Raw genomic sequence first — 25,110 nt, 5'->3', positions numbered from 1 at the left:
GTTGGAAAAACAAACCCGTAATGTTAGGATATAGCATTAGCAGTATCATGTGTGACATAGTCACAATGTTTAAATATCTGGATGTAACATTGCAAAGCAATATGAAATGGAAGGAGCATGGGAGGATCGTATTAGGAAAGGCAAATAGTCAGTTTCAGTTTGTTAGAAGAATTCTAGGAAAGTGCGGCTCATCTGTAAAGGAGACTTCATATAGGATGCTAGTGCGACCTATTCTTGAGTACTGCTCAAGTGTTTGGGATCTGTACCAGGTCTGATTGAAAGAAGGCATCGAAGCAATTCAGAGACGAGCTGCTAGACTTGTTACCGAAAGGTTCGATCAGCATGCAAGTGTTACAGATGTGCTTTGGGAGCTCAAGTGGGAATCCCTGGAGGGAAGAAGACATTCATTCCAAAGAACTTCACTGAGAAAGTTTAGAGAACCGGCATGTGAAGCTGACTGCAGAATAAACCTCTGCCGCCAACATACATTGCGTATAAGGACCATGCGTATAAGATACAAAAAATTGGGGCTCATGTGGAGGCATATAGACAGTATTTTTCCCCCTCATTCTATTTGCTAGTGGAACGGGAAGTAAATGACTAGTAGTGTTACAGGGTACCATGCACCACATACCATAAGGTGGATTGTAGAATACTTGTGTAGATTACATAAGGCATTTCACACGAACCATTGATGCAGACTTGCGTGACTGTGTTGGAACTCTCAGCACCAGTCCAGGGTGTTTCAATATTATTGTTTTGTAAAACAGAAATGACTGAAGATCTTCCTATGTTGGGCCAAAGTGTTTCCACACGAGATTTTTTTAATGTCTTTTGTTTTAGAGACAGGAAGAGTAATGCCTTTGATCACTGTGTGTGGTGTCATTTGAGCTAGCGTTTTTCCTCTTTTCCACAGACTTTAGTACTTCCCAATGTCAGTATTATAAAATGGTAAGAAACCTGTGAATATGGAAATTAGTGCAAAAGATTGGTGTTACCAGTATAAAAATGAAATATTATGACTTCAAAGAATATAGAAATAAGGAATATTTTGTCTAATTGTATGGTCACATTGTTGCATAATATAGTAACACAAGATTCCAGACAAAGATGCTGCGACATGAAGATTGTTACTTGTTCCTTGATGTGGCCAGCTATGAATTTACTGCCTGCAAGGCTTGGCTCATTCTGTTGGATAACAAACAGTTCAGTGCTCTATAATACAAGGACATGGCCGATTTTGAAACATATTCTTGTTTCAGCTGATAGTGATATACTTCTACTTTAAACTCATTTTCGCAAATTGACTTTGTCAGTTTTGATCCTGGGTGCCCCATTTAGTGCTAGAGCTGACAGTGTTGTCGTTAAATACAAATAATGGGAGAGAGAAAATTAACAGCCCATTATATGGTTGAAAAAGTAAAAATATTTGATCAACAAATATGTGTTATATAAAAGTCCATCACAGCTTTCAGTTCTTCTTGTACATCACATTTCTTTTTCCTATCTAAGACTCCTTTCTGCTTGATGTACTCTCATGGGTTTTCATTATATCAACTAGTAAATAAATTTGAGAATGTAATGTAACAGAGATTAATTGTCTTCAAGTGATTTGCTTTTGTACATAGTTCCACCAGTAGATGTAACAGTGATATTTTATTGCCTATCATCAAAGTTTGTATGTCTTACTTATATATTATTACAGTAGAGTGTCGATTATCCGAACGTCGGTCAACCGAACGACCGCTTAACCGAACTGTGTACTCCTCGCACCTGTTACTCTCCCACCCTACCGTCCATCATCCCCCTCCCAAACCAAGTTTCCCACAGTAGTTGCCTCACTGGGCCACCGCTGGCAGTACATTGCTTCTAATGCGGCCTTCACAAGGCGCTGCTGACCGGCCAAGCTGCCAGTCACTGTGTTTCAACAATCGGCACACTTCTGTCGGCGTGGCACTGGCAGTAGAAGTAGCGGCAGTATCAAAGCTGTTCACAGCAACAGTTGCGCCAGCTTGAGGCGTGCCGCTCCATGCAGTTTGAAGGATTGCGCGCCCCCAAGAAGAGCTTCTCACGGTGTAAACAGTCACCTTCTGTTCTCTGTTACGACCACTTGTGTGCTGCTGCGTGAAGAAGTGAACTTGACGATACAAAATGCTTAAACGTAAACGTGTTGTCCTTTCTGTGAGGGTTAGAAGAAAGTGAATGTGCAACCACTTTATCCAATGAGTACAAGGTGGGGAAGTCGACAATTTCGGATATAAAAAAACAAAAGACGAGCATAGTAAATTTTATAGCTATGCTTGATTCTACTGATGGATCAACAAGCCGTAAAACAATGAAGCTCGCCACTGTTTTTATGAATAAATTTACTGTACAGTACTTCTTTTTGGCAAATAAACATGTACAGTTCGATTATCCAAACAAACCAGTTTTCCGAACACCCGTGTCCCCTAATTACTTCGGATAATCGACGCTCTACTGTATTATTGCTCATCTTGTTGTGACATGTTCAGGAAGTTGCTTTGTTTTTAAAAACAAACATACCACTTTTTAATCTTAGTTTAGTTCTCTTATTCAGACCAGGTTGATGTAAAGAAAAAATCTGGAAATATAAAAGCTCCAGATAGCATCCACCTTCTTGACTTTGCAATATATGTCAAACTAGTAACTAACTAACTAACTAGTCAGAATTCAGTATGCATAAAATACATGCTAATTATCAACCACACTGTCACCTTTCAACTTAGACCAGTCTTTCTCGGCGTATTCCACTGATGAATTCTTGTCAGGTTATTAGCTGAGTGGTGGCACCGTCTTGTCGCAACGTTTCAATGAGTTGTGTACCCATCATCTTCGCCAGAAGATGATGGGTATGAAACTCATTGAAACATTGTGACAAGACGACGCCACCACTCAGCTGATAACCTGAGAAGAATTCATTAGACCAGTCTGTCATCACAACCAACATTTCAAACAAAAATGTAGAAGTTAAATAAATTATTGTCAGTGTTTCGTTCTGTCTTTGATTACACATATATGATGGCACTGTCCAGATAATTATTATGTCTTGTTCCTGACGGCAAGTATTGTTGTTCTAATGAAAGTTGGCAAAAGAAGATATGGGAATCATTCTGGAACTGCAAGTAAATAAGTAGTTGGTGAGTCATTGGTGAGTCATAAAACAAACTATGTGGCAGAATGTGAACTTAAATACAGAAATCAAAAATGATTACGGAAAAAAACACCAGTGAAATCAGTGGAAAGCAAACTGTATATCATGTCACAGAAAACTAATCTCATGTGCTTACTCTTGGAGAAACATGTGACAGCAAGAAGACAATAAAGTTAAACTTTCTGTGGGTGTCTTTTTTTGCGTTTGCTGTAACTTTATTGGAACAAGTTTTAACTAAATGCCACAAATAGTGGAGTGAAGAACTTGTCATTAACTTTTCCTATCTTCGTTGAGCATAGTGCTTGTGGAATGTTGAAATCTAATCCTTCTGCTGCTGGATCTCTTTGGTTTTGCACATTGTGAGCCAATCTCTGTTTGAGGTTTAATCAAATTTTCAGTTTTCGTATGACATTTGCTAGCATAGTTCATGCCAGCTTTCATTACGAACATTAACAGGAGGAAAGTTTAATCATAATGGAACAACACGTAAAATAATGTAGGGGTAACCACTCACCTGTAGTGGAGCACAGAGCATAGAATCATGTAACAGAAAACAGTATCGCAATAGCTTTCGAGCTTTTTCTCTTTTTCTTGTAAGAGTAGACACATTCACCACACACAACCACACAGACACCCAAACACCCAGTTCTGCAGTTGGAGTGATTACTGATTATCAGTTACTGATTATTGAAAGGGATGTGGGAGGATGCATGAGGTAAATAGGGTATAGCAGGATGGCGTGAGGCATATTTTTAGACAGTGACTCGGCTGCGCAAGAAGACGAAAATAGTTTGGAGGATAGGGCATTATGAGATATAGAGGAGGGAAGTGATTTTTCTGGTGTGTGTGTGGGGGGGGGGGGGGGGGGGGAGAGGGAGGAGGAAAGGAAAGTAGTGGAAATGAAGAGTGGGGAAAGGGAGAGGGGAAAAGAGAGACAAAGAGATGGCAGGATGGCAGTATACAATTAGAAAGGAGACAGAGTGGTGTGGAGAGAAGGGAAAAAGTTAGGTGAGGCAGCAGGAAACTGGTTAGTGGAAATTTGGGACGGGGATTGGCCACCACTCCCCCGACCCCATCCCCGTCCCCCGCTGCCAATATGGGCATATGCTCCCAGCTACCCTTCCTGTTTTCACACACACACACACACACATATATATATATATATATATATATATATATATATATATATATATATATATAAAAAAACAAAGATGAGGTGACTTACCGAACGAAAGCGCTGGCAGGTCGATAGACACACAAACATACACACAAAATTCAAGCTTTCGCAACAAACTGTTGCCTCATCAGGAAAGAGGAAAGGAGAGGGAAAGACGAAAGGAAGTGGTTTTAAGGGAGAGGGTAAGGAGTCATTCCATCCCGGGAGCGGAAAGACTTACCTTAGGGGGAAAAAAGGACAGGTATACACTCGCGCGCGCGCGCGCGCCCACACACACACACACACACACACACACACACACACACACACATATCCATCCACACATACAGACACAAGCAGACATATTTAAAGACAAAGAGTTTGGGCAGAGATGTCAGTCGAGGCGGAAGTGTAGAGGCAAAGAAGTTGTTGAAAGACAGGTGAGGTATGAGTGGCGGCAACTTGAAATTAGCGGAGATTGAGGCCTGGCGGATAACGAGAAGAGAGGATATACTGAAGGGCAAGTTCCCATCTCCGGAGTTCGGATAGGTTGGTGTTGGTGGGAAGTATCCAGATAACCCGGACGGTGTAACACTGTGCCAAGATATGCTGGCTGTGCACCAAGGCATGTTTAGCCACAGGGTGATCCTCATTACCAACAAACACTGTCTGCCTGTGTCCATTCATGCGAATGGACAGTTTGTTGCTGGTCATTCCCACATAGTATGCATCACGGTGTAGGCAGGTCAGTTGGTAAATCACATGGGTGCTTTCACACGTGGCTCTGCCTTTGATCGTGTACACCTTCCAGCTTACAGGACTGGAGTAGGTGGTGGTGGGAGGGTGCATGGGACAGGTTTTGCACCGGGGGCTGTTACAAGGATAGGAGCCAGAGGGTAGGGAAGGTGGTTTGGGGATTTCATAGGGATGAACTAACAGGTTACGAAGGTTAGGTGGACGGCGGAAAGACACTCTTGGCGGAGTGGGGAGGATTTCATGAAGGATGGATCTCATTTCAGGGCAGGATTTGAGGAAGTCGTATCCCTGCTGGAGAGCCACATTCAGAGTCTGGTCCAGTCCCGGAAAGTATCCTGTCACAAGTGGGGCACTTTTGTGGTTCTTCTGTGGGGGATTCTGGGTTTGAGGGGATGAGGAAGTGGCTCTGGTTATTGCTTCTGTACCAGGTCGGGAGGGTAGTTGCGGGATGCGAAAGCTGTTGTCAGGTTGTTGGTGTAATGATTCAGGGATTCCGGACTGGAGCAGATTCGTTTGCCACGAAGACCTAGGCTGTAGGGAAGGGACCGTTTGACGTGGAATGGGTGGCAGCTGTCATAATGGAGGTACTGTTGCTTGTTGGTGGGTTTGATGTGGACGGACGTGTGAAGTTGGCCATTGGACAGGTGGAGGTCAACGTCAAGGAAAGTGGCATGGGATTTGGAGTAGGACCAGGTGAATCTGATGGCACCAAAGGAGTTGGGGTTGGAGAGGAAATTCTGGAGTTCTTCTTCACTGTGAGTCCAGATCATGAAGATGTCATCAATAAATCTGTACCAAACTTTGGGTTGGCAGGCCTGGGTAACCAAGAAGGCTTCCTCTAAGCGACCCATGAATAGGTTGGCGTATGAGGGGGCCATCCTGGTACCCATGGCTGTTCCTTTTAATTGTTGGTATATCTGGCCTTCAAAAGTGAAGAAGTTGTGGGTCAGGATGAAGCTGGCTAAGGTAATGAGGAAAGAGGTTTTAGGTAGGGTGGCAGGTGATCGGCGGGAAAGAAATGCTCCATTGCAGCGAGGCCCTGGACGTGCGGAATATTTGTGTATAAGGAAGTGGCATCAATGGTTACAAGGATGGTTTCCGGGGGTAACAGATTGGGTAAGGATTCCAGGCATTCAAGGAAGTGGTTGGTGTCTTTGATGAAGGATGGGAGACTGCATGTAATGGGTTGAAGGTGTTGATCTACGTAGGCAGAGATACGTTCTGTGGGGGCTTGGTAACCAGCTACAATGGGGCGGCCGGGATGATTGGGTTTGTGGATTTTAGGAAGAAGGTAGAAGGTAGGGGTGCGGGGTGTCGGTGGGGTCAGGAGGTTGATGGGGTCAGGTGAAAGGTTTTGCAGGGGGCCTAAGGTTCTGAGGATTCCTTGAAGCTCCGCCTGGACATCAGGAATGGTGATTATGTATACTTGTTACAGTATACCATATTGCTTTATATTTTCAAGTGCCTTTCAGAAGGCAGAATCTATCTTCTCACTTATTATGAAGACAACATGTGAAAAAATGTGAACTGTATTTCACATGAATGGTTTTTCCTGAGACCATACTAACTCTTTGAGAAAATCTTCTTTTCCTCCCGAAATGTAATGTTCAACCGTAGAGTTGTTATCATCATCTTGTACAATTTCCTGCCACTACCTGGGTCTGCTTGCAGCCCAAGTCTCTCCATCTGCTCCAGAAATTCCACCACCTCCCTGTAGCTTCTCTGGCCCAGTCTTCTCTTCCAGTTGCTTTCTTCCACTCCTTTTAGCCACTTGTTCCTTGGTCTCCTGCTTCTGGCTCCATCTTGTGCATATTCCTACAGATCCTCATCTCCTGTAATCCATCCAAATCCCCTTACCACCTTAATCTTCTTTTTTCATTCTTCTTTTATAGAGATATCTCATGTGTTAATTCCATAATCCATTCATTTGTCATCATTTCCAATATTGTTACACATATTAGACTTCTCAAAAACTTCATCTTTATTGAAACTTTCTGGCAGGTTAAAACTGTGTGCCAGACTGAGACTCGAACTCGGGACCTATACCTTTCTTGGGTAAGTGCTCTACCAACTGATCTACCCAAGCACGTGCTTGGGTAGCTCAGTTGGTAGAGCACTTGCCCGCGAAAAGCAAAGGTCCCGAGTTCAAGTCACAGTCTGGCACACAGTTTTAATCTGCCAGGAAGTTTCAAATCAGCACACACTCCACTGCAGAGTGAAAATCTCATTCTGGAGTCATCTTTATTGTTCACTCCTTACTTTTCCCCTTTCCTTCATGAGCGAGTTTCTGCAGCATACAACAGAATTGGTGTATAATATGTTATGCATATTAACTTCTTACTTAGGAGACTTCTTTGTTCCATATAACTTCTCTCACACTTCTCTTCTCATGAAGCAGTCGGCATGCTTTGTTGATTCACTCTTATCTCTTGATAATTTCTTCTGTTTTTTGTACAATTTACCTGCCAGGTATCCCAAACTGTCCACTGTTTTCAGTTGCTCCTTACTCGGTATCATGTTTATTGTGGACAATCCTTTTTTTCTTGTTGTGACCACCAGCTCACGTTTCTTTGCTTGAATTTTTGGTCATATTCATGTCCAACATTTCCCGAGACATGTAATTGGTTTTGTATTTCCTTCTCATTGTTATTCCATACTATCAGATCATCAGCAAATAACATTGTTGTAATTTTGTCATGTGTCTCTCCTGACACTTGGATTATTGTATTCTCCACCAACCCTATAAAAAATTAAGGAGATAGGGCATTTCCTTGTTTCAGAATATTAAAAAATTTAGACTTATGCCTTTCTTATCATAGGTATTATTTTAAAGTTTAGTATAATAATGTTTAGGACTGTTGTATATGCAATTAACATCATAACACACAGAAACTTACTCTGCCTGTGCTTAAAAGAAAAGTCAAATATTATGAAAAGGACAGATTGCTGCTCACCATGTATTGGAGATGCTGAGCTGCAGATAGGCACAACAAAAAGACTGTTAAACAAGTAAGCTTTCAGCCAAAAAGGCCTTCATTGGAATATGTACACACAAACTCTTACGTAAACAGAACTCACACGCACTAATTCCGAAGAAGGCCTTTTTGGCCAAAACCTTTCTTGTTTGATAGTATTTCTGTAGCGCCTATTTGCGACTGACCATTTCCGCAATATAGTGAGTAGCAATCTATCTTTTCATAATACTGTCCTTATACCATCCTGGATTTTCCATTGTTAGAAAAGTAGACAATTTTATGCCCACAAAATACACCTTGTAGCGGTCACAACAGTAATGGTTATAGGGTACATATCCTGAATACCTCATGAGAATATAGATATCAGAACCCTCAAGCATTATTTCACCATCCAAGAGATTTCAGAGTGTACAATGTAATGATACAATAATTTTGGTCCTCTTGAGAAGCCTGTTATGTGTAAGTATACACTTTCTTTGCACAAACCGTATGAGGATTTCATCATTGATTTTCCTATTATTCTATCCTGTTGTCTGCTATCTGATGATTGTTTATCCAGTTCTTTGTCTGCTATCATCTAATATGTATCATTTGTTTCCTGTCATGATTTAGCAGTAATTTCATTATGGAGCTTTTTTATTTGGTAGTGTTTATGTTTTTAAACAGAACTTTGTAATATCTTCAGGAATTTTGTAAGATGTGAATAGTGTGTACTTTTTTTCTAAGTGGTGTAAGCAGCAATCAGTTATTCAGTTGTTTTCTTGATGGTGACCTTATAAATTACTTACACAATAAATCGACAGCCTTCATGTTTGACTGTATGTGTACCTGATGGCAAATGTGGCATAATAGAAGAAAGTGAATGTGTTTTGATACCCACAGTGTCTTTTAGACAATTGTTGACAGTGCTTTTCATGTAGTCTAATTGCAAATCACCCTAACAACCACCACCACCATCTTAAGCAGTAGTGTAGAAAAGGGATGCAGTGGTTAAGACCCTGGACCACATTTCAGGGAAGCAGAGTTAAAATCCCTGTATGGCCATTCAGATATAGGTTTTCAGTGGTTTCTGTAATTCAGTTAAAGTGAATTGTAGCAAAGGTTTTTTAAAAGAACTTCTTTCTTCATCCATGCTTATCTTTGCTTGTTCACTGTCTGTAAGGACATAATCACTGTCATTGTGTTAAATCACAATCTCCTTTCTTTAGAAGCACCAGCACTCCCTCCTTTCACCAAATTAGGTTGCATGTGACAGGACATTTGTGAGGAACTCAGAAAAACAACAGATGTGGCTTTGATGGTAATGTTTTGTGAAACAACTTTACTTTTTTTGGAACCAGTGGTGGCTATATTTGATTTATGTGAGCTTACCAACATAAAGTAAGTCTATTATGGGGAGGCTTTAAGAAATGAAAGATAAACACTTCATGGGAGACATTACCCACACCAAACTCTCCTTCAGTTTCTAGAAATTTGATCTCTGGATGACATGCTTTGATGTGTACATAAGTCGAATACCACTCTATTCACCAAAAAACATTATATGTAAATAACTAGGTTGAAATTGGTCATATGAGGAGAGACTGATTAATACATCTTTTGATCTTCAACAAAGCAGGAGGAAATTTAGTTAAGTATCAAGACCACTGCTAAATAACTTATTTTAGTGGTTTTACATTGAGGCTAATAAAGGTGTCATGCATAAATAATTCTCAACAGCTGATTGGTGCCACATTTTTTTATAAAAATGGGTATAACTAGCATATCATAGGGCCATTAGGTTTCTTAAAGTGTACAATGACCAAGATGTTGAGTTGAGAGAAGTTCTTTGCATTCCAGCCAGCACTTAAAGTAGTACAGGTCTGGCACATTCTGGATATTCAGTTGAGATTTGTTCTCGAGAAATGATTGATAAACATTATGGTACTGTAATGGAATACTCGTTAAGATTTGTGAGTTTTTGCTATGATGGGCACTCATATGACAGTATATGTAATATCCTGAGTGAATTCTGCATAAGAAGAAGATAAATGAGTAAACCTCTGTTGACCCCAGACAAAAACTGCTCAGAGGAGGACTGTTTACAATGTGTGAAGCATAATCTGAAAGACTTCTGGATGTAACCTAGACATGTACCCATGATTATACTTTGGAGACACAACTACACTCAAAATTTAGTGCTGGCAGTGTCAAAGTATGCTGAAAAATAAAAACTTTTATCAGTGTTAGTATTTGTCTTCAGCACTTGCAGTATATCATCACATTTGATTATTTGGAAAAGGGTTGAATAGTGAATGGCTTTTAACAAACAGTTTTATTGGACCATTCAGATGGTCACATGAATAAAAAGTTACACATTGGTCATGGCTACGGGAGAAATGCTAAAACCGGGCTTCAAAATGATTTTATACTCACTCTGTTTTCAATATTTCACCCAGTGCATTTTCTTTTTGTTTCCTGACCTCAAATATCTGTTTCAAGGCAAACGGATATCTATTGAATGAATAGGCTACCTTTGTTGTAAACGAGTGTGTACACAATTGGAAGCAAATGTTTTTCTGACAAAATAAATAAAAGCAGAATCTCACTGAACCAAATGTTTGACGGAAATAAGTTAATCTTATTAAAAAGTTATTTAGTAATATTTTTACCAAACTTATCGGGCCATAATTGTGTATTGAGAACAGCTGTTTATCCATCATGTTGACTGGGCACCTTCCCTTAATGCCTCTACTGCTAATAGGTACTGCACTTCTCATGATAGAGCTTGTGCCCTTCACTAGACATAGGAAAACGTGGTTCAGTTCAGCCTGGTACTGGTACAGTCACAACTCAATTTCATTGTACCTTCACATCTGAATAACATGTATGTACAGTGGTAGACAAGGAAACATGGGTGTATTGTCTGATGTGGTGGAGGGGGGAGAAAGGATGTCACACAGTTTAATGCTGTAGATTTGTTTTTGAGGGCACATGTAAAGAGTATCATGCACTTGACCTCTATTAACACTATGAACTATTATTTCTCAAATATTTGCGATTGAACAAATTGAGCACATTGTATATTCAGCTGGGTTGCTGATTCCATTTTTATACACAATATTTCAATGACCAACACAGTCATCATCTTCAGGTGCTACCCACTGTGCTACTGTGTGTACTCAGTGCCTGGACTCTGACTACAACCAAACTGGAAGTGTTGTTGGTGTCGCACTGTTATTTATAGCCGAGTTCAACTCCAGGTACCCACCATATCCTTTGATACAGACTTGTTGTGTACTTGTTTTTTTTTTTTTTGAGCCCACACTGTTACCCTGTGAAACCCACACCATTAAGTCACACTGACAAAACAAGAGAAATAACGAATTCAGTGGAGTCTTCTAGTTTCAAAGAGTGTGATAATGATTGTTTTGATGTATTAAATGATTCAGAAAAGATACTTTGGTTTACACCTTATGTAAAATGTTTGCTAGGGTAATTGTAACAAATAATTCATTTTGTTGGCCATCTAAGGCGTATCTCTACCAGTATGATTATTTAAATGACATTACAGAAAACATGTTGCTTGAAAAAAATACTTTTGGTTCGATATAGCAAATGTAAACGTGTTAAAAGATACTGGTCATACCTGTTTATTACCCCCGCTCACTGTAACCTGCGTAACACTTCAGATATCATGTTATATGACTTAAAACAATGTCAAAAGATGCTGCTCAGTGAATAGAAAGTGACCTCCTCCTTTTTAGATATGTTGTTTATGTGGAAATGAGTAACCTAATTCACTTGTCAAAAGTTATAAGACCTCGTAGACTACATTCTTGTAGTATTAGTAGTAGTAGTATTGTTGTTGTTAGCATCATCTTCAGTCTGAAGACTGGTTTGTTGCAGCTCTCCATGTTACTCTGTCAATTGCAAGGCTCTTCATCTCTACAGAACTACTTCAAGCTACACCCGCTTGAACCTGCTGACTGTATTCCAGCCTTTGTCTTCCTGTACAGTTTTTACCTTCCACACTTCCCTCCAGTACTAAATTGATGATTTCTCGATGCCTCAGAATGTACTATCAACTGATCCTTCTTTGAGTCAAGTTATGCTATACATTTCTTTTCTTCCCAATTCCATTCAGTACCTCCTCATTAGCTATTTGATCCATCCAGCTAATCTTCAGCATTCTTCTGCAGCATCATATTTCAAAAGCTTCTATTCTCACCTACCTGAAGTGCTTATCATCCAATTTTCACTTCATATGCAAGGCCCAACAGCACCTTCGCAAAAGACTTCCAAATACTGAAATATATATTTAGTGCTAACAAAATCCTCTTTTTCAGAAATGCTTTTACATTATGCTAGTCTGCATTTAATATCCTCTCTATGAGGGTAAGTCAATTATTATCCGCAATTTAGTTATATTTTTGTTTATTTTGGTAGTACTGTCATTTTGCATTGATGACACATGCTTTGTCTATTTGTTGTTATATCTCTGCAATTTTCAAGCTGCTAGGTTAATTTCATAATCGCTGCCGTGCTGTTAACCATGGCTGCTCCCCTGTCTATTTGCACCAGACGAGCTCTGCCTCCCCCCTTTCTGTAATGTACATAACTTTTCGCTGCCTGTGTTTTTTATACATTTCAAAGAGTATAGTGTTACATTCCAATCTGGATTTTCCATTGTTTGAAAGAGTGTATTCCAATTGACATTGTCAAAAGTTTCATCTAAATCCACAAACTGTATAAACACAGGTTTGCCTTTCTTCAACCTATATTCTAAGATTACTTGTAGGATCAGTACTGCCTCAAAGGTTCCTACATTTCCCTGGAACCCAGGTTGATTTTCCCTGAAGCCGGTTACTACTACTTTTTCCAATATTGTGTAAACAATTCATGTCAGTACTTTGCAGTCACTAAGTTGCCATCGTGACTTATTAAACTGATAGTTCAGAAATCTTCACATCTATTTGCAACTGCTTTCTTTGAAACTGGTATTATTACATTTTCTTCGAAGTGTAAAGGTATTTCGCCAATCTCATATATCTTGAATACGAGGTGAAATGATTTAGTCGTGGTTGGTATCGTAATAATTCAGAGGGAATTGTCTCTGCTCCAGTCACTGTGTTTCGGGTTAAGTTTTTCAGTGCTGTGTCAAATTCTTCTGAGTATCATAACTCCCATAGTGTAGTCACATACTTCCTATTTTTTTCTGCAATATTGTCTTCAAGTTCATTTCACATGTATAACCGTTCAATTTATTCCTTCCACCTTTCAGCATTCCCTTTTTTGCCTATTACTGTCTTGCCATCAGAGCTCTTGATCCTCATATAGCTGCTTCTCTGCATCCCTATGGTCTCTTCAGTTTTCCTGCAAGTAATGTCATCTTTCTCCTAGTCTTACATGCTTACACAGCCTTGCATTTGTCCTCTAGCCATTCTGCTTAAACATTTTGCACTTGATGTCAATCTAATTTTTTAGATGTCTGTATTCCCTCTGGTGTGCTCCCTTTACTGCATTTTTGTATTTTGCCTTTTTGTTAGGTATAGTCACTATCTCGCATGTTACCCAAGAAGTTTGCTTGTTTGATTCTCTGCAGCCTTCGCTATTTCATCACTCAGAATTACCCATTTGCCTTTTATCCTATTCGTTTTCCCTGTTTCAGCCAATTGTTGCCCAGTATTTCCATTGAAACTTTTGAGAACCCATTTTTCTTTCAGTTTATCTGGGTCTTGCTTCCCTTTTTTCTGCCTTTCAACACTGTCTTCATCTTAATCCGCAGTTCACAACCAATAAATTATGATCAAAGTCCACAGCTGCACTTGGAAATATTTGCAGTTCAAAGTCTAGTATTGAATTCTCTTTGTTAGTCAATCTGAAGCCTTCCAGTATCTCCCATTCTGTTCTACACAGATTGTGGTATCTTTTTGGGATACTATTAAATAATTAAAATACCTCTTGTGTTTCCAAACTTTTTTTGCGCAATTCATTAGCACAATTTCCCTTTTGTATTGTGAGGTAAATGTTTTGTATGTGATCCATTAGAATGTTTACTTCCATCAGTGAAGCTCATTGTAAAGAAAGTGAGAGCTGACATATTCCTTGTTAATGCAATATTTTATTACAGAACAATAATGGTGTCTCTTGCAACATTTTTAAATAATTAAATTTTTTTATTCTTTTTAGCACTACTTAAAAGTACACGCAGAGAAGATGTACCTTTGTGAAAAATGTCACAAGGGCTTTTCGACAGAGACTGCTCAGAGAAAGCATATGAGAACATGTGGGATGAAATTCACATGTTCATGCAATTTCTCTTATGAATCATATGAGGCACTGCTGACACATGCCAAACGCCATCGACATACATTCGATGAAAAATTCAGGTTTTATGGGAAGTTAGTATCAGTTACATGTACTTTCTTTCATTTAAAAATTAAAGCTCGTAACTGAATGTCGGTCTTGTCATGTATTACATTTTAAGCTAGTACTGTCTTAGCTATGTCTAGTATTTTTAAGTATTGTTGAATAGTGACAAACATGGGGATTATTTTATTGTGTTGGATTAATGATTCTATATTATTCTGTAATTTTTTTTTATGTTACACAAAAATTTGATAGGACAGCAAAAAATTATCCTTTTAACCAGACATAAATTTAACCCAAAAAATTTGCTGTTTGTAAATTGTGTTGACAAAAGGTATAAGGACCTCCGGACGAGCTGTAGAGCATATCATCTCAGTTTATGGAATTTTTGTTATGCTGTTTGTGTACCCATTGTCTTCCTTGATCTGGGAACTGACTTAACCATCTGGTTATAGGAGAAACCATCTGTTTAACATCGACTTCTAGCCATTTGTAATTTTCTTTCAAAGGTCATTATCAGTACCGAAAGAAGCAATAAATTGACAAAATGAAATTCAAGAACTGATTTTAGATTGAAACCCAACATATGGAATTTAGTCTGACCCTTACTGTCTTAACCACCAAAAACTGCTGAGCTGATTTTGATGGAATTTTCACTGAACTCAAGTATCACATACACTTTGCTTAACCGGGTTGGATTATGGGAAAAAGCATTGTAATTATAGTAACTGATGATATTTCCACTATATAAATGCCTATGGCCCATATGAGGATGTTTTTCAAACACCAGTTTCTATATTTGTTTGAATTGACATCTTTTCATGGATTATATTAATCTGTTGGTCTAGTTAACTTGCATAATATTCACCAGTCAGTGTTCTACTCCTTACAGGGCTGAATAGACCATTTTGCACAGGGCATAATCATTCTGGAAGATGTAACTGACTTCCACTCACTCCTTGCATGATTGTTGCTTATTTTTTGGTGTGAAGTGACAGACCCTGTACATTATAACGGATTGTCACATGAATTCAGTTATAATGTTTTTCATTAACCCATATATTCTATGTAAATTGATGGTGGAGGGGGAAGGGGAGAGGGAGGGAGAGGGAGAGAGAGAGAGAGAGAGAGAGAGAGAGAGCGAGGAAAGGGAAGAAATTATTGATGTCAGGTGCATTGGGACTATATGTGGAATCAGTGGCGATGAGTGAAAATGTGTCCCAGACCAGAATTTGAATCTGAGATTTCCCGCTTACTAGGCAGTAGCATGAACCACTGTGACATTCAGACATGTACAAAAAAACAGATGCCACATGTTCATATAGTCCAAAAATTCTTTTTTACATTTGTTCAGTGCTCAACAAATGCCACACACATCTCACAAAAGGCTTATTCATAATTAATTCTTTGTATGAAAAGTATTGTATTCTCTCTTCTAATAATGCTTGTGGGGGAATCCTGTTTCAAACACCTTTCATAATGGATCACCCAATACCATATTGGGCACGTTATTGTCTTCATATGTGCTTGAGGTTTTGAAAGCACTTCATGTGAATAATTTTAAAGAAAAATATGGCTATATTAAATTCTGTTTCCCATTTATTAACTGTTGGAAACTGATTACCATTCTCTATACAATGAATTGGCATACTCCTTGAAAACCTCCACAAACTTTGGATATTTATGATAAATCACTCACCCAAAAGAATTTTATCTGGTCATAATATTCTAACTTACCCATTTGAATAAAGCATGTGTCAGGCTACTTTATAAAGATGTGTAAACAAGACTGGCTTTTATATAAAATTGGCACTTGATTGAATTCATTTTACAGTGTGTACCAATTTGACAGGAACAGAATACTGTCAATATCAATGTCATCTTTGTTCCAAGATAATAAAATTTCACTGTACCCATATAGCTTATTTTATAATGTTCTGAAGCAAGATAATGATCAGCTATTAAAATTTGTAGATGTATTAACTACCTTAGCCTCCAAAACAATAGACCTCAGATTTGCTGTGCAGGTTATTTTACCATCATACCTATGTTCATTGAGTATGTCTAATGGAGTTTGAGTCAAAGCTACAGCACAACAATGGGATATGATAGAAGCAGACTTATTATCCAGATGTGGCTTAGTTGATTATGTTTGCACACCAGAAATTCCACTAACCTGCGTCGATAAAAATTGTTCTTCAAACACCTACTGTTCTCAGTAAGTGCCTGTTTTGGCATGACAATTTACAGAGCCAAAACTAATGCTACTTTTTATGTATGCGTATCTCAACATTATCTACTTTTCGTCTTCTTCTTTTTCTTCTTCTTCCTGAAATGTTTCTGCTTATGCAAGTCATTCACAGAGCCTCTTCCAAGCTTCTCTTTTCTCCCACAGTGTATCATTTAGCATCTCTTCTCATTGCAGTCCTCTTCGGTTCACATCATCCTTCACCTGACCTCTCCATTGTGTTCATGGTCTTCCAATTGGTCTTCATCCAGGTTCTGTCCATTCTAGGGCTTTTCTTGGATGGAAGTCTTTCTGGTCCCATTCTTTTAATGTGGCCAAACCTTGTATGTGTATTACTCCCCATACTTTCTTTTAGGGGTTCAGTATTGTTCAGTATTGTTTCATTCCTTATCCTGACCCTTCTCGTCTTACCCAGGGTCCCTCATAGAAAATGCATCTCCATTGCTTTTTTTTCTCCTCACATCCTTATTTGTCCAAATCCAACATTCTGATTATGTCTGATACACAATAATAAAATTTCAAACAATTTTCTACTCTCTCTGAAATTTCATCCGTGATGTTTCCTTTCTTGGCTAATTTACTTCTTAGATGCTTGAAAGTATCTGCTTCTTTAATAATTTTTCCATTACAACTTACATCCTTATTTTTTATTTTTCTTGATGATTTTCATTATTTCACTTTCTGTCACACTTGTTTACACATAAGCTTCTTCAGTTATTGTCTGCTAGGTATTTAGTTGTTCTTCCAGTTCTGCTCATCTTCTTCCCAAATCATCACACCATCTGCATAGACCATAATTTTCATATCATCTGCAGTTGACTCTTGGTGAACTTTCCTTATAATTTTGTCCATGACTATATTAAGAAGCACTGGTGAGAGTGTACCATTCTGAATTTTTTGCCGTCTGTTATAACACAATTCAGGCAATTTTTATACAGGTTCCCGATTCTCAGTTGCATTCCTTTTGACAGTTCTAGTCTATTCAGATTTTGCAATATGTCTTCACTTCTAATAGTGTACTAATCCTTTTTTATATAGCTGAATGCAACTACATGTTTTCCCCAAATTCACATTTATTTTCCACCATCTGCCTGGCTGTAAATAATGCTTCCAAGTAAAAGTTCATGTTTTTCTTCTCTTAATTGTCTTATTACTGATTTTCTGTAAAATCATCTTTTCTTAAATCTCCATGCAGTGGCACAATAGTGCTATCTTCTGTAATTCTCAAAGATCACTTTCTCATAATCGCATGTGCTGCAATACTGGTTTTACTGTTAGGTGGCTGGAGTGTGTCCTTTCATCATGATGTTCATCCTCCGCAGGCCATGTGATATTCACATTCCAATGTTGTGGTACTTATCATGTTACAACTGTACCTGGAAGAACAGCACATTTCCTACACAGTGGCGCAAACCCACTGTAATTGCTTACATAAGTGTGGTAAAGACACAAGTATTCCTTCCAGATAGTGTCCTATTTCCTTCACCAGTAATGTCTTCAAGATGACAGAACAAGTGTTCAATAGGTGGTGCATATGCTGGGTTGAGTCACAGAAAACGCCACTAAACGTCCAATAGGGCTTTTGTAGGGATCGCCTTGCAGTTTACAATCTCATTACCCTGTCAACCCTATGTCATGGACAGCTTCCAGCATAAATGCCAGATTGTAGCCAAAGTTTTTGATTAGGAAAAGGTTTGTGATGCTTGCTGGAGGATGGGACTCTACCATACATAACATACATCTACATCTACAGCTACATCTATGTCTGGATCTACATCTGTTCTCTGCAAACTACCATGCGGTGCATGGCAGAGGGTATATGTTAGTTGTTAGGGTTTCTTATTGTTCCATTCACATATGAGGCATGGGAAGAATGATTGTTTGATTGTCTCTGTGGATGTGGTAATTATTCTAATCTCATTCTCATGATCCCTATGTGAGCGATACATAGGGGATTGTGGTATATTCCTTGAGTCACCATTTTAAGCTGGTTCTTGAAGCTCTGTTAAAAGACTTTCTTAAGATGGTTTATGTCTATCTTCAAGAGTCTTCTAGTTTAGTTTTTCTGTGAAACTCTACCATGGATTAAACAAATCTGTGACCATTTGTGCTGACCTCCTCTGTATATGTCCAGTATTCCCTGTTAATCCTATTTGGCATGGGTCCCACACACCTCAGCAATGTTCTAGGATGGGTGACATGAGTGATTTGTAAGCAATTTCCTTTATAAGCTGTCAGTCACACTTTATTAGACAATTTTTAGAAGTCTAGGTTTTTAAAGTACACTTGGGTCCATCTTTATCAGACCTTTTTATTCAGGATGACGTGGTACCTCAGGGTTCAGTGTTGAGTATAACCTTATTTGCTATATTGATCAACCCCATTATTGTCAGTCATCCACCAGGTGTGTCAGGCCCTCTTTCGTTGATGATTTCATGGTTTATTGCAGCTCTCGGTGTGTGTTTACTTGAGTGGTGACTTCAGTGTTGTCTTGACCACCTTTACTTGAGTAGCATGGACTTTTCCTCCAAAGGAATCATCCATATGAATTTCGGGCAGTGAAAAGGATTTCTCCAACTGTCCTTACATCTCACTTTTGCTGCTCTTCTTTGTCAAAATCATGACATTCTTGGGGTTAACACCTGATACAACACTATGTTGCTTCTCCCCTATATCTTACTTGGCAGCTTGCTGTGTCTGTTCTCAGAATGTTCTGTACATTCTGTGTGACACCTCATGAGGAGAAGCCCTGGCAGTTCTCATTTGATTGTATCCTTTCTTAGTCCAATTGGAGCTGGACTATGGATGCAGCATGTATTCATCTGACCAATCATTCATTTTACAGTGCCATAACAGATTCAATACTGCAGTATCTGTTTGGCTACTGGTGTGTTCCCCACCAGTGCAGCTATGAGCTTCCATATAGGACCTGCCAATTGAACACTTTTATTCTGGTGTGATGTCCTCCTCTGGAAATACGCTTGATGATTTTCCTCTATGTTCAGCCATCAATGTTATGCTTCTGTTTTTGATTATTTTGTGGACTACTAATATCAGGTATGCTCTACTTCTTTGTGCCCCATGGAGTTCGCTTTTATATCCTACTTTGAAAGTTTCACCTCCCATTACATGCTGTGTTCCCAAGGGATAGGAGTCGTCTATCGATACTGCCGCCCCCCCCCCCCCCCTCCCTCCTCTTGGCTCTGTGTAGAGGTCTGTGCTCATATACAGCAGCTCATAATTCATTCTGCATATCTGGAGCTTCATACACAGTTTGGAGAGAGCACCTTGAGTTACACTTACGGCTTCTAGGATGACCATAGCATGGGATGGACCTTTGTTATTGGTTATGTGATCTTTAGATATCACCATTTAGACCAGTGCTCGAATCATACTGTATGCCTCTATCAGGCCACCTTGTGCATGGAATTTCTAATCTGTCATATGCACTTATTCCATCAGAGCTATCCAGAGCTTTTGTGTGGGATACACATACCACCATTTAATATGAGGGTGATTTGAAAAGTTCGCAGAATCACCATCAGATGTCGGTGGTTGGGCAACAATGTTCCTACATAGTAATAGGTCATCCTTTATGAGAAACCAGGTGATGTTGTCAGTGCTCTGGGCAGAGAACTCATGTGTGGACATCTTACTATTGCTGTTCCCATATAGTAATTTGTGAACATGCAAAAAAATCGAGATTTGAGCAGTGATGAAATACTTCATAAGAAAGGTAAGAAAGCAAAGAAAACTAATGTCAGTTTTCAGAATACACTGTGAGACTGTGCATACATTGAGAGACTGTGCTGCTTCATATTCTACTGTTGCCAAGTGGATGAACAAATTTAAATTTGGTCAGGGAAGTGTATATGATTATCCGCATAGCGGTCAGCCAAGATGTGTGACTACACCAGAAATTATTGCAATAGTGCATAAAATGGTCGTGGACGATTGCCGACTGAAAGTGCAATAAAATCCTAACATTGTAGGAATAGGAATGTCATCCAAACAGGGATATCATATTTTGACAGTGGAATTGTATATGAAAAAATTACCTGCTAAAGGAGTGCCTTTACTTTTAAAGCAAGCTCAGAGATGCATCAGACTGGAAATATCCAGACAATGTTCGGCCATTTTCAGAGCAACCTACAAGACTTTTTGCCCCACAGAGCAACCTACAAGACTTTTTGCCCCGGTTTGTGACCACAGCTATATCCCAGAGCCAAAACAACAGTAAAAGCAGCGGAAACATATTGATTCATTACCATAAAAGAAAGCAAAGACAGTCAACTGGAAAGGTCATGGCATCACTTTTCTGGGATGCAAAATGGTTTCTGGTGATATATTATCTTCCCACTGCCCAAACAGCTATGGGAAAATGCTACACTAACCTGCTGGACCAACCGTAGAAGGAGAGATGTGAAACAAGGCCAGGTTTGGCAAGGAAGAAAATAAAGACAATGTGCGCCCACACACAAGTGCCATTGCCACTAGCTGAGATATTAATTGTTGCCATACCTCCCTTATTTGCCCCATTTGGGTCCATGACGCTTTCGTCTCTTGCTGTAGCTCAAAATTTTCTTTGGTGGATGGAGATTATCTTCAAACAAAGAACTGACAGCCAAAGTTGATGGGTATTTTGTGGGTCTAGAGAAATATAATTTTCAAGATGGGATCAAGGCCTTGGAACATAGCTGGACAAAGTGTGTTTGTGCACAGTGAGACTGCATTGAAAAGAAAAGAAAAAAAAGAAAAAAAAAGACACTGAAGTAAGTCATTTCTTTCTACTCCATTCTGAGAACTTTTCAAACTACCCTCTTACAATGGATTCAGGGATGTCTTCACTCGCTTGTAGATGGTGGAACTACTGTGTCATTCGTATGGGTTCCCAGAAATGTTGGCATGTCAGGAAATGAGGTAGCTGCTGCTGTACTTCCCAGGCCCTTTAGCTATTCTTTTGCTGTGGACGATCTTGGTGTCACTGTACATAGGAACATTCTATCTCTGCGGCAAAAACACTGTTTGTGTGTCTGTGGGAACAAACTCAGGAAGACTAAACACCTCTCTACAGCTTAGGTGACTTCCTCTCATCCTTCTTATCAAGAGGTGTTAATATTAACTAGACTGAGTATTGGGCATTATCTTTTTAGCCATTTTCATTTGTTAAGCAGCGATTCCTTAACACTGTGCTCTCACTTTTTGTCATGTGTGTTTGTCATCTGAGTTACCTTAGGTTTTGGCAGATACTGCACAAACTATAGAATATGACATCAGCTATTTTGCGTCAATGCCCCTCCCTGCCCCCCTCCTACAAAGCTTCTCACATAATGAGTTCCATTTTAAAACAAATATATTTGTATGATGATAGCAGTGCAAAGAGTTAAAAGACCATTCAGTTGAAATAATAGATACGTTGTTTGGAAAACAGCTGCTGAATTGCTTATCTTATAGATAAACTAATATCAAGTAAAAGGTGCTATCCAAAATTTTTGTGACTGGTGCTGCCATCTGCTGAAAACCTTACATTTGGACTAATGGTCACCATCACCCTCGAAGTAGTTCCCATCCGTATGTACACACTGGTCCCAGCGCTTCTGCCACTGGTCAAACATTTTCTGGAAGTCCTGTTCTTTGAGGGTGTTTATCACCACCAGTGATGCTTCTTGAATCCTCTCCAGAGTGTCGAACTGATGGCCTTTCAATTTGAGTTTCAGTTTAGGAATAGCACGAAGTCACAAGGTGCCAAATCTGGTGAGTATGGTGGGTGGGGTACAACCACCATGTTGTTTTTTGCCAAGAAGGTCCTGGTGAGCAACCAGTTCCCTTGACGTCAAAGTTCAGGCCATCGTTGCCGCACATTTTCACGGAGCTGTCACAAAACGTCACAGTAGTACACGGAATTCACTGTTTGGTTGGGTGAGACGAATACTTTGTGCAGTTCCCTTGGTATCAAAGAAAACGATGATCATGCTCTTCACTTTGCTCTTCACCTGTCTCGCTTTTTTGGGTCTTGGAGAGCCCAGGCTCTTCCACTGAGACGATTGTTGCTTTGTCTCTGGGTCATAACTGTAAATCCATCTCTCGTCACCGGTGATAACCTGTGACAAGAAGGTTGGATCATCAGATGCGTTCTGACGAAGGTCCAAGCACACTTCAACATGCTGTGCCTTCCATCGTAAAATCGCCACACACCAAACACGGAGTATTATGGAAATCACTGTGAACACGCAACACGTCCTTCCAGCTGAATGCCACTCTGCACACTGACTCATCAGATATGCAACTCTCGCGACCTAGTGGTGCACAGATATACTCTTACTACTTTCCAGATGGCAGCACCAGCCCCGAAAATTTTGGATTCCACCTTGTATATCACAAGAAATCTGACAATATTACATAGGTTTAAATTATTAACACAAACAAAAGCTCATTTGATTTGCTTTTGCTGTTCTCATATTATGTACTAAATTTGTGCCATTTTACTTTGCAGGAGCAATGTTGTTCCCAATGAAGCAGAAGTGTCTAGTAAAGATATGCCAAGGCCTTTTGCTGTCCCTATTCATCCTCTTGCAGCAGCTACATTGAGTGAACTCTCACCACACTCAGTTGCTACCACAGTCAGTAGGGCTGTACAGACAGACAGAGTTGCAGAAGCTAAAAGAACAAGAAAAAGTGGTGTCCACCCAAAGGCATCAAAACGTAAAACCTGTGCTCAGACACAGACAGGTTCTATACCTCGCAACAGGCACCCAACCACAAGTGCAGAGACTCAAACAATAGGAGATTATATTCTGAAAAAAGCAATGAAAGCTGCTGACATTCCAGTTAGTCACAGAGGTGTTAGTGTTCCCGAATTAAAGACAGAGACTACTGCAAAGAAAAGAAGAAAGAGTATGGAAACTCAGACTACACAGCCAGTGGCTAATTCAGTATTTAGTAAATGTAATGATGTTAACATCAGTATTTCCACTAATGGGTTCAACAATAATCAGATATATAACCCTACAGAAGATTCTCTACCTGGATCAGATAATTTTACAGCACTGAATAATAGTCCCACACCTAATTTCTCTCTTTTTGATGGATCAGACTCATTTAGCTTGGATATTGATAGTCTTTCCAGCCTCTGGCAGAAAAGCTCTTCAGGCACTCAAACAAGTCCAGTTAGTACAGGCAATATTATACTGAAAGAGGAGATGTTAAATCACAGTGTCACTCAGACTGACTGGAATAACGTACTTCTGGAGTCTAAACCTTTCACACACTCATCCAGTAATATGAATTCAAGTTCACAAACTGTGAGTGACTTAAGCACCTACTTTGAAAATCCAGTAGAAACTGGCTTTATAGAAAATGCAAATGAAGCTAATCATTTCAGTAGCCCCTCTTGCAGCACAGAATTGAATGGTGTGCCAGAATTTCATGGAGATTCAAACTATTCTGATAGTAACTTGGACAGTATCTTGACACAGACAGCAGGTCTGTTTGATGAGAATTGGTCTTGCAGCACAGAAACACAGACCGAACTTGATTTTAATAGCTGCTTTTTTAATGATGATGATACATCTTTCACGCATTACTTTAATACAGAAACTCAAACCTCTGAAGATGTTGATAATCTGGGACAGCTTCTTTATTCCAATACATGTACTCAAACAAATGATATTAACAAACTGTCAGAGTTTGCAGACATTCAAACTCAGACTGCAGGCCCACATTTTAGCAAAGATTCTGTATTAATTTCAGCAGAAACTCAAACAGCAGTTTCAGAGACTTCTAATTCACAGATTTGCCATTCATCTAAGCAACTAGTGAGCAACAAACCTGCTGCAGCTACAGTATTTAATGAGAATGATGCACAAACAAACGGAAATGAGTTTAAAGACTTTATTATTGATCTAGTTAAGCGAGATATGAATGATAAACTTTTATGAGAGTTGCTAAAAAGCTTTTAGTGATGCTGACTGTCATGGATCACTAAAAGCATTTTGATGTTCAACTTGTACTGTCTAGTCAAAGCTTAACCCTGCTTATTTAATATGTGATAAAAAGCTTTAAAAGTGACACACAGAGAAAAGACAACTATTTATGCATTTATGTAGAAAACTTGAACATATTAGGAAATACAGTGATATTTCCTTGTCTGTTGTTTCCTGTTTAAAGTCACCAAAATTATATGAAGTGCTTCAGATGTAAAAATTATTGCATATATGAAATTTAAATATCGCTTACTCACAAAAGAATCTGAAGAGAAGTTGATATGAAGCTGAATTTCTTTTTAGTTGCATATTCTTTTTGTTTTCAAAATGGTATTCCAGTGAATTGCTTATCAAATAAGCTAAAGAATATTAGTGAGAAGAACAAATCAATTGTGCATCTCAAACTGGATAAAAAGTCCATAAAAAGAAAATGAAAACACAATTTAATATATATGACTATTTACTGGGGG

At 39.1% G+C, this 25,110-nt stretch overlaps 1 protein-coding gene across 3 annotated transcripts in view; it reads left to right on the top strand.

Annotated features, from left to right (window-relative positions):
• The window catches only part of LOC124607391, a 34,850-nt gene extending 10,048 nt beyond the window's left edge, over positions 1-24,802 (top strand). For 2 of the 3 annotated variants that reach the window (XM_047139710.1, XM_047139709.1), the window contains exons 3-4: positions 14,231-14,442; positions 23,152-24,802. In XM_047139710.1, the coding sequence (XP_046995666.1) occupies positions 14,231-14,442; positions 23,152-24,595 (1,656 nt within the window). In that variant the 3' untranslated portion in view covers positions 24,596-24,802. Of the gene's footprint in view, positions 1-10,948; positions 11,302-14,230; positions 14,443-23,151 lie in introns of those variants that run through there. The other variant, XM_047139711.1, reaches the window with a different exon arrangement.
• Positions 24,803-25,110: the final 308 nt, after the last annotated feature.

The sequence above is a fragment of the Schistocerca americana genome, chromosome 3 (assembly GCF_021461395.2).
Source record: "Schistocerca americana isolate TAMUIC-IGC-003095 chromosome 3, iqSchAmer2.1, whole genome shotgun sequence".
Classification (NCBI taxonomy): domain Eukaryota; kingdom Metazoa; phylum Arthropoda; class Insecta; order Orthoptera; family Acrididae; genus Schistocerca; species Schistocerca americana.
Note: the sequence above shows the minus strand (reverse complement) of the source record. Positions and strands in the feature narration are given on the sequence as shown.